Source organism: Triticum urartu, chromosome 6A (genome assembly GCF_056163025.1).
Source record: "Triticum urartu cultivar PI428250 chromosome 6A, HENAU_Tu73, whole genome shotgun sequence".
Classification (NCBI taxonomy): domain Eukaryota; kingdom Viridiplantae; phylum Streptophyta; class Magnoliopsida; order Poales; family Poaceae; genus Triticum; species Triticum urartu.
Window position 1 is genome coordinate 515,194,526 of NC_141878.1, and position 10,364 is coordinate 515,204,889.

General features: G+C 50.4%; 1 protein-coding gene and 1 pseudogene across 2 annotated transcripts; both read right to left on the reverse strand.

The window, feature by feature from the left end:
• Positions 1–795: 795 nt before the first annotated feature.
• On the reverse strand, positions 796–2,675 carry LOC147966008 (uncharacterized; annotated as a pseudogene).
• A 451-nt stretch (positions 2,676–3,126) lies between these two features.
• On the reverse strand, positions 3,127–7,921 carry LOC125514556 (MACPF domain-containing protein At1g14780-like). 2 transcript variants are annotated; one of them, XM_087528561.1, is made up of 7 exons: positions 7,497–7,921; positions 5,852–6,093; positions 4,993–5,278; positions 4,698–4,881; positions 4,332–4,457; positions 4,141–4,205; positions 3,127–4,048 (listed from the first exon to the last, which is right to left on the reverse strand). In XM_087528561.1, the coding sequence occupies exons 1-7, from the start codon at positions 7,737–7,739 to the stop codon at positions 3,323–3,325; spliced, it is 1,872 nt and encodes a 623-aa protein (XP_087384687.1). In that variant the 5' UTR covers positions 7,740–7,921; the 3' UTR covers positions 3,127–3,322. The 2 variants fall into 2 exon arrangements, with proteins under 2 accessions (XP_087384687.1, XP_087384686.1); XM_087528560.1 differs by having other exon boundaries at positions 4,332–4,501; positions 7,497–7,919.
• Positions 7,922–10,364: the final 2,443 nt, after the last annotated feature.

The window sequence follows — 10,364 nt, forward strand, 5'->3', positions numbered from 1 at the left end:
GGTCGTCGTACTCTCCTCCGACTCCTCCTCCGACGAGCCTAATGTGCAGCTCCTGGCGCCCGTCCTCCACGCCGTCGAGGGGCAGAAGAAAAGCCCAATTGATGTGGATAAGATGCCGGAGGTCGCCGACAACCCAGAGCTCGTCGTCGTGAAGCAAGAAGAGGAGGGTGGCGGTGAAGATGTGGTGGAGCCGGCGCCAGCCAAGAAGAAGAGGGCGGCAGTGAACAACAATGACGTGCGGCGCTCCCTACGCCTGAAGATGCTGAAGAAGGAGGAGTGACATGCTGTCTTCAGTTTCGTCAGAAGAAGAAAAAGTTCAGTTTCGTCAGAACAAGAAAAAGTTCAGTTTCGTCAGTATGTTAGTTTGCCAGTTCTATCTATGTCAGTTGTATCTATGCAGCTACTATCTATGTTAGTATGCCACTATCTATGTAAGACTATCTATGCAGCTACTATCTATGTTAGTATGCCACTATCTATGTCAGACTATCTATGCAACAATTATCTATGTTAGTATGCCACTATCTATGTCAGACTATCTATGCACTATGAACTTGCTATCTATGTTCACTATCTACTTGCTATAATCCAAGTTGTTAATTCATCACAAACTGAACTTAATACAAGCTGATAATTCATCACAAACATAGTACTCTCACAAACAACATACAATCCAAGGTTCATTGCTACAGAAATAATAGAGTTCACCACAATAAAGCTTAACACATTACAAGCTTTCCTCCATAGCTACTACAAAAGACATCATTGACACACATGGTCAGACAACAACACAAATTAGTCCTCATCACAAATAGCCTTAATCTGGTGAAGCTTCCTCTTATTGCTATCACCTGCTGTCTTGAGCTCAACAATGCAGGAAGCAAGAGTACTCTTCTCCATGGTCAACTTCTCCTTCACTTTCATCAGCTCAGCAATGCAACAATCCAGCTTATCCTTCTCTTTCTTCAGGTCATCCTTCTCTTTCTTCAGGTCAGCATAACAAATCTCCAAAGTCCTCTTATCAGAGCTCAACTTTTCCTTCTCCTTAATATGGTTGAACTTCAAATTCCTAATGACAGTGGCTTGAGCTACATGAATTTGCTTTAACTGGTCAACAACAGCCTTTAATTTTTTTGATCTCAGCATCCTTTGTCATGCTGCTTTCCACACTAACTGAAATGTTGTCAGCATCATTCTTTTGGTTTACCTCAGGCTGGCTATCCTTATAATCCAAGAGGTTGTTCACATCTTCAACAAGCTTCTCATATGTCTCCTGCAACTCTTTTTTCTGCTGTGTGAGATTGTGTACAGTGCTTGAATGCTCCAGGCATGCCATCCTGTTTTCATGCTGGCTATGCTCATACATAAGCCAGAGCTTATGAATAGCATTCTGCAGATGCTCTGGCCAATGCTCATCTACCCACTGCACTAATCCACAATTTGCAACACCCTACAATAGAAAAAATCAGTTCAAAATTACAGACATTACTTACAGATTCAGTTAAATAGCTGATTCAGTTAATGTACCAGAATCACATTCATTTAATGATGAATAATTATGAAAACTACAGCTAAGAACACTACCTATGAACCCTAGAACTAAATTCAGTAACTATAAACCCTAGAACATGAGCAGTAACTATGAACCCTAGAACATGAACAGTAACTATGAACCCTAGAACAGGAACTGTTACTACAAACCCTAGAACAAGAATTGGAATGCTGCAAACACAATTTAAAACTTACTTCAGTGGCACAAGCAATGAACCTCCTACCAGTGCTTATCCCCTCAAATGCAACATACTTCCTCCCTGGATTCCCATGCTCACAAATCACATTCAAGTTGTCAGCAAGACCCTCGAACGACGGCTCATCAATTGTAGCTGGGATATGAGAAATCCAACAAAAACTTGTTCAAATCGAGCAAATGTTCAACCCTACAAACCCTAGAACACAAATGAGGAATACAATGTTCTGACCTTGAGAGGGGAGTCGTCGGAGGAGATGTACTGCATGGCGGAGCCGTCAGTGCTCTCACTGTCGGTCCAGGACACCATGGCGGACGGCGGACGGTGGCGACCGGAGAGGAGAGGAGCAAATGGGAGGGGAGCGAGCGAGCGTGGGAGCAGAGAGAGCGAGCGTGAGAGCAGAGAAATCGAGCCAGATGTGGTCTGGCGCGGGCGGTCTGTCTCTGGCGACCCGACCGCGTCTGTCTTAAGAAAACGGCGCCGTCCGCGCGTCCGTTAGGACACGTCAGCGATTTTGGGGCCCACCTGTCGGAAATGCCCTCAACCGAGCCAAATGACATGTTCAGTGCACTCTGCAAAACTGTTACTGAATCTGCGGTGACTTTTGCAAATGATTAGCGACCACGTTGTTTTCTGCAAGAGAAGCCCCAAATGTGGTGGTTTCTTGCAATTCACTCCAAGCATACGAAGTATTCCGGGAGTAGTATCAATGAATCTTTTTCCTTGCTCTATCAAAAGGCTCATCAATTGTAGCTGGGATCTGAGAAATCCAACAAAAACTTGTTCAATTCGAGCAAATGTTCAACCCTACAAACCCTAGAACACAAATGAGGAATACAATGTTCTGACCTTGAGAGGGGAGTCATCGGAGGAGATGTACTGCGCGGCGGAGCCGTCAGTGCTCTCACTGTCGGTCCAGGACACCATGGCGGACGGCGGCCGGCGGTGACCGGAGAGGAGAGGAGCAAATGGGAGGGGAGCGAGCGAGCGTGGAAGCAGAGAGAGCGAGCGTGAGAGCAGAGAAATCGAGCCAGATGTGTTCGGGCGCGGGCGGTCTGTCTCTGGCGACCCGACCGCGTCTGTCTTAAGCAAACGGCGCCGTCCGCGCGTCCGTTAGGACACGTCAGCGATTTTGGGCCCCACCTGTCGGAAATGCCCTCAACCGAGCCAAATGACATGTTCAGTGCACTCTACAAAACTGTTACTGAATCCGCGGTGACTTTTGCAAATGATTAGCGACCACGTTGTTTTCCGCAAGAGAAGCCCCAAATGTGGTGACTTTTGCAAATGATTAGCGACCACATTGTTTTCTGTAAGAGAAGCCCCAAATGTGGTGGTTTCTTGCAATTCACTCCAAGCATACGAAGTATTCCGGGAGTAGTATCAATGAATCTTTTCCCTTGCTCTATCAAAACAATACCTCTGGTTTTAGAGTATGAATTTACACTCGTGGCACTGCAACATTTACAGGATCCAACCAAAACCAAAAATCCAAAAGGATGGTAGAAATGAGAAACGAGAGAAGCAGGGAGCCTCCCTTGATGTTAATTACAGGGTTCAGTTAGCATTTGGCATCAGGAGAACTGTACAGACTCTGTTACTGTCAGGAAGGCGACGGGGCGAGCAGGGAGAACTTGACGTGCAGCGAGATCTTGCCCTTGTCGACGTCGAGCCTCGCGCCGGTGGCGAGCCAGTACCCGGGGCTGTCGTGCGGGCCCATGGTCACCTGCGAGGTGTCCACGAACTTGAGCAGCTTCTGCGCGCCCACGGGCACGGGCGGCCCGCCGGCGAACACGCCGGAGTTGATGTTCGCCACCACCAGCGGCGGGCCTCGCTGCTTCTGGCCGCCAGCGCCACCGGACGACGACGACGAAGAGGACCCCGAGAAGGGCATGGACAGGAAGCTCGACGACGACGGCCACTTCCCCGACGCCGTCCTCGCCGGGCCGCGCCCCCACCTGGACTGCACGACGGCGTAGCCGGGCAGCTCCGAGTAGAGCAGCCGGAGGTGCAGCACGGTGGTGGAGTCGCGCGCCATGACGTGCAGCTGCGCGCCGGTCACGATGTAGGCGGCGCGGCGGCCGTCGTCGCCGTCGGAGTGGGAGTGGTGCCACCGCGGGTCGTACTTGACCGGCGCGGTGCAGACGTGCGCGAACATCCGCCACTGCACCGGCTCGTAGTAGCGGTGGTCGTCGGTGACCGCCTCGGAGCCCCGCCACGCCGGCGCCATGCCGGCCCGCGCCTGCACGGCGGCGATGAACGTCGGGGTGGCCGACAGGTGCTGCAGGTGGATGCCCAGCCTGATGCACGCGAAGTTGTCACTGTGTTAGTCACGCGTTGCACCAAATTCATGCAAGAATGTCACAAGCAAGGAAGATTAATTATACTATACCGGTTGTTCTTCTTGCCCTCGAGGTGCAGCCTCATCCCGGTGACCGGCAAATTCGACACGATCACCTGCATTAACATTACATATATTTTCGTCAGGCATCAATCATCGAACAATCTTTTATTTCTTCAGTGATAATCGTGGAACAATCTGAGGAGGAGGAGGACGATGAGGGGGTCTGTGATTGAAAATACCTGGCTGGAGCTGACGTAGAGCTTGGAGCCGAGCAGGCTGAAGTGCAGGGCCGGGCCGGAGCCCTGGCGGTCGGAGCAGGGGCCGAGGGGCAGCTCGCCGAGCACCGGGGCCCACATTCTGTGATGCTGGAAATCCAGGAAGTACCTCAGGTCAGCCAACGGCGGCTTATCTGTAACAGTCATTTGGCAGATCACGCGTCACTTTTGAGTGCAATTATTGAGCACGGACAGTGTGCTTGCTTGTAACATTGATTCTCGAAGAAAGAAGAAATTTTCTACGGTGCACTATTGAACGCTGGCTTCAACTAGGCTAGGCAAATGAGTGTGACATCGACATGGGATGGCATGTAGGTAAGGTGCGCTCACATCTGAGGTAGAGGTTGATGGCGTGCGAGAGGAAGCCGGTGCCGGCGACGCCGCGGAGCAGGGAGGTGATGGGCACGAGCTTGGCGTTGATCACGTCGGGCGCCGCCGGCACGGTGGGGAGCCACTCCGCGTGGCTGCTCACCGTCGTGTTCCCTCCCCGCTTCGAGTATATCACCGTCACTCCCTGCACGCACACAAGGAAAAACACATAGCTGAGCTGAGTAAAACTGTCACTTCCTCCGATCCATATTACTTATCGCTGCTTGCATGCCAGATAACTGTAAATGTAATTTACCTCCTTGGATGAGACGAGGGTGGTGATCCCTTGCAGCCGCTGCTGCGCCACCTGCGCGTCGAACACGTTGAAGGCCTCCGGCGTCCTGGCGAGCCTGGCCCTGGACCTGGCGTGGGGCGGCGGCACGGCGCAGGCGCCGGTGAAGAGCTGGTCGCCGAGCCGGTCGAGGTGGCCCCTGATCTCCGCCGGCGACAGCGGCGACGACGCGGCCTGCCGTACGCACACCACGTCCTGCCCGCCCATGCTCAGCCCCACCACCACGTGCGTCCCGTACTTCTCGATGAAGCTGCACGCACGCACGCACGCACAACGTTCATGCACAGGGTCAGCGACGTTCCTTCATGTTCGAGGGTGGTTCATACAAGGCGTCTGTCGACCGGACTGTCAGTGTCAGCTCAGCTCACTGTCTGAAAACTACGGGTCTGTCTGTCTGCCTGATAGAACCAAGCCGGCGGCATGTGTCGCGCTCCGGTTTGTCAATGGCGACACGTTCAGAGCGCGGGGCGCCACATGCTGTACGTTCAACAAAGACGGGCAGAGAAGAAAAATGAACATTTTACTAGATTATTAATACTCTGAACCACGTTATTTTCTGTTTGTGGTCAGAGGTTTCAGTATGGACGTCTGAACCGCTTTGCGTGCGCGGGGCCGGTCGGCACGAGCACGACACGGAGGTGGAACCAGTCAAAGTCCTGTACTAGTACCGTCTTTGTACCCCCTCCGTTCGAAAAAATGTGTCTCTTAAATTGATGTATCTATTTAAGGAACAAGCTCCTAGATATATATTCATTTGAGAGACAAACTTTTTCTAACAGATGGAGTACTTAATGAGAAAAAGAAAGGAAGGGAGAGTGTGAACCTTGCGATGGCGGAGGGGTCCCAGGCGGCAGGGACGTCGCAAAGAACATGGGCGGTGAGGGCGAGCGGGCGACGATCGAGTTGGAGATCGAAGAGGGAGATGAAGTAGCCGTCCATGGCGAGGCACTTGGTGGCGGACGCGTCCTGCGCCCACGACCCGCTGTCCAGGTCGAAGCACGCGTTGAACTGCCCCGACGGGATCTTCCCCTCCACAGCGCTCCGCTGGTTGAACAGCTCCGACATCTGCACCAACACCATGCATGCCCGCCAAATCAGTTTTTTTTAATTAGGCGCGTTTCTCTTTCAGTAGAAATTTATAGTATATGTCATTTCTTCTTCGGAAATACACTAACTAGCGAACGTCCCTGGAAGGGGGGTGGCAAGCGAACGCATTTTCCTGTACGCGAGATCTAACAATAACAGTTTTAGAAGAAAAATGTCAGCAAAAACGTTCGTAAATGCCATTCAAACAACGAACGTTAGCCAGCTATTGCGGCCCTTCTTCGGAAACCCTAACATCAGAGAATAGTTGTTTTGTATATTTGTAAGTGTTATTTCCCCGGTTCGTTGATGTGCGAATTACGAATCTTTGTGGTGAAAGTCAAACAGCTGCTAGTGCACCGTCACGATTCGAGCGCGATGTTTGTTTATGCAAGGGGTGACCATAATTGTGGAGCTAAATTTGACTTGAATTTACAAAGAAGTTGTATTGGTGGATAATGTAATAGGACAGCAGGACCACACGCTATGGCCAACCAAATCTACTTACTGGTACTATCTAATCTTGATTTTGGATGGTTGATTTTGATCCCGTGGAACGCGGAGCATTTGACGCCGACAGTGTGCCGAAATACGAACAAAATGTTGCTTATACTCACGGAATATGTCGAGCCAATAAAATTCATCCTTTGTCAAAAAAATGAGAACGGTCGACTGTTGTTTGTTATTATCGGGGAGAGGTCGATGATTGGTGCAGTTCGTGAGAATCACGTAGGACCGCACAGGCGTGGTCAGCACCCCCAAAATCGATATTTAATGAGGGAAAGCTCTGCAAGCAGCCACCATTCATTCACATTCGTAAAATAACAAAATAAAACTATAATAGCAGCCACCATTCACACCAACCGTACTATACTTGCGTTGCTTTCGCTGCTCCGACGAACTAATTTAATCCGGCGGCTAATTCCGGAACCGGTTGATTGCTCACGATGCTTTCTCAGTTCCTGAAATGCAAAAATCTAGTACGAGTAGCAAAAGTCCCAGAGAACTTTCCTAACGGCAGAAGGACAGACAGCCAAAAAATTAATAATCTGATCTTACTTCAGTTCATTGCGTTTCGTCTTGCTCTAGTTTCTTGCGCTTAATCTTATCAGCAACGCTTAATTAATCTGGCCAAAGTTTCAGATAACTTATAACTGCAGAACCACTGATTATGTTCAGGAAAAATAGCTTAACTTTGGCTCCATTGCGTCTCGTTTGGCTCCGATTTCTTTCTTCTACTACTTCCTAGTAGCAACGTACACGTATGTGCAAGTCTTGCGAAACGGAATTAAAGGAAGCTCGAACGGAAGAAGCGATCGGGTGATCGAGAGCTGTGATCATGCAGAACTAATGATCATGTTACGTTATGTACGCGGCGTGCTAACCTTGTTGAACTCGAGCGCGTCGGACTTGAAGCGGACGCGGTCGCCCTTGCCGCACTTGACGTCGGCCGGCATGTCGCGGACCACGCCGACGCCCGGCACGGCGGCCGGCGCCGTCTCGCGGGAGCTCCTGGCGACCACGCAGCCGCCGGAGTGCTTGCAGAACTTGAGCCTGAGGTCGCACGTCATGTCGAACCCCAGCCCCAGGCACCGCACCGCCTTCTCCGCCGCCGTCGCCACGGCCATCGGTCGGTCGGTCCACAGGTCCTCGCCTCCCGGCTCCTACGGCCGCTGCTCTCCTACGCTCCCCGCCATGACTTCTTGCTGGCCGGGTAGCTAGGTGTAGCAAGTTGAACTATATATATATGGGCATTGCTTGCGCCAGGAAGTTGTCCAGAAACTGGAGTCTGAAGGGGCGCAGCTGCTTGGGCAGGGGAGCTGCAGCCTACAGGGATTGTTAATGTTCGGTTGGGTTTGGTATCTTGGTGTCAATGGAACTAGGATGTGTCACTTTCTCTCTCCAATCAAATCAAGTGAGAATGATTCTCCTTCTTATTTTACTTGAAACGAGCTCTGGTTCCTGAGTTTTGAATCAAGAGTCGGAAGCTGTTGCTGTGTATGTGGAAAGGGAAATGTAATGTGGACTTGCATGTACCATCGCAGTGCTAGTTGGAACTAACAAAGTTTTTCTGTTGGGATTTCAAGGTTCAGGTCGGGGGTGAAGGTTGACCGGGAGTGGTAGTGTGTTTTTGGGAGTTCATTGCGTAAAACCACAACTTCAGTGTAATTGAATTTTTTTCGGAGCAAATCCAGTGTAATTGATGACCTGGTTTTAGGGCTGGAATTTTAACTCGAAACTTGTGAGCTAAATGAGTAGCCCGTGACTCGGCTCGACTCGACTCGACTTGAACTCGATAACTAACGAGTCGAGTCGAGCTTTAATCCGTGATTGTTAACTAAATGAGTTTAACGAGCCGAGCTAGCAAGTTACTCGTTTAATTCATTAAGCTCGTTAATCAAAAGTGACATGAGATAAGTACCAATATTGTTGTTGATTGTTGTTATTTATGGATTGTACCAAGTGTTCATTTAGTGTAAATTGTTGATTGTTTTGATTTGTGAAGAAAAAGTATGTGTATACAAACATATTTTTAGATTAACTACACACATAATACATATATTTTGTTATTCACGTCTAATGAGCTTAACGAGTTAAATGAGCTAGCTCGCGAGTTACACGAGTCGAGCCGTGTTTGAATCTAAACTCGTTATGTTAACAAGTCAAGCCAAACTAACTCGTTATCTTAACGAGCCGAGCTGGCTCGACTCGACTTGAATTCCACCCCTACTTGGTTTGGTTGTCCACACAACTTCATGGGCCAGGCCCACATGCTGCTTAAAGCACCCGTCAATCGGGCCCAGGCCCGATCGAAATTCAGACGCTTTCAAGAAGGCAAGCTCGTGCGAAATGCAAGGGAGATGTGTGGAGGTGTGGCGTCCCTTCAAGAACATATGTCACTTCTCTCATGGTCCCACCCCTGATGACTCCCCTTGCCCTCCCCTCCCCCTCCCCCCGCCCACCATCTTCTCTCAAGCATGATCAACGACCGCTTCTCTCACATCCATCATGGCATGGTTTGTCGAGCGACTTGTTTAGTATGTCCTCATCCTCGGGACCATCGCTTTGAGGGTCGTCGGCATTGTCGGGTGGGGGATCGCCAGGGTTATCGTTGCCACCGTTATTGGCGTCAGCATTGCCGTTGGCGCCATTGCCAATGTCGTCGCCATTGTTGGCTCCGCCGTTATCGCCGGCGCATGGTGTGTCGACTAGATATCATAGGTCAAGGTCACCATCCAATTACCCGAGGGCGTGGTGGTCATCGGCGGGCTGTTAGTAAACTCGTCGAGCTCCTCGTCCATGTCGTCGATCTCGTCCACGGTACCTTCCAGGACATTGGTCAAAAATTTCAAAGTTAGCAACAAAATGGGAGGTGGGTGGTCGAAAAAATCGACTCTTCCCGGGGACCCCAAGATCCGATTGTGTGCCGAGATTGGGTAGTCCGACATTGCGAGCTTCTTGAACCGATCTAAAATCTCTTCCAGAAGAAGTTTTTCACGCTCTTCCATAGCCTGGTCCAATGCCAGAAACAAGGATAGAGGCCTTGAGGTACGATCTGACATCAACCTCGGAAAAGATTCCACCATTGTAATCCTCCATGAATCTCTATGATTATCGATAAAGATAGGTAGTCAGGATGTGGTCCATTACCCATCGGGGGCTTGAACCTAAGGTAAAAACCACATTGTCAACATCATCGCCAACGTGATCCCTCGACCCTCTCTACTTTCTTCCATTGGAAACCTCAGACCGTAAAATCAACAAATCATTATTCGTCGACATAAATTGCAACATCGCAAATGTTGTAATCGAATCATCGAGAACGACCTCGACGTGCGGCCCCTCCCATGCGCCCCCGAGTGAAATCCTCACCGACGGTGGACATCTCATTGATGTGGTGGCTGGTGCGAGTAGATCCGGCATTCTCATGTATGGGTCGGATGTGGCGGCATGCACGGGTTGCTGCAGCTCAACAACGGCAAGGTTTGCCGAATCTGGAGTATCTTGCGCTATGCACCAAGCATTGGCCCAGTCTAGTTGGGGGGTTGTGTGAGACTGACCCTCCTCTCCCTTACTGGCGCTGGCGAACACCATCGAGGTGGTGCATCTAGCGGCCACGGTAGCTAGGCTCATTGTGGCGATCCTGATCATTGGGCTCCTAGTTGCCCTAACCATTATGACAAGCGTCAACATGGGAAAGGTGGCAAGACCGCCAATGTTGTCATTAGTGACATTGACATGAAGGATGTTGG

Excerpts from the sequence above, each read along its gene's own strand:
- LOC125514556 (XM_087528560.1), bottom strand. The coding sequence starts at position 7,739 with ATGGCCGTGGCGACGGCGGCGGAGAAGGCGGTGCGGTGCCTGGGGCTG. Across the intron at positions 5,279-5,851 it reads GACCCCTCCGCCATCGCAAG|CTTCATCGAGAAGTACGGGA; the intron begins GTTCACACTCTC and ends GCGTGCGTGCAG. Across the intron at positions 4,206-4,331 it reads TCTACGTCAGCTCCAGCCAG|GTGATCGTGTCGAATTTGCC; the intron begins GTATTTTCAATC and ends ATGTTAATGCAG.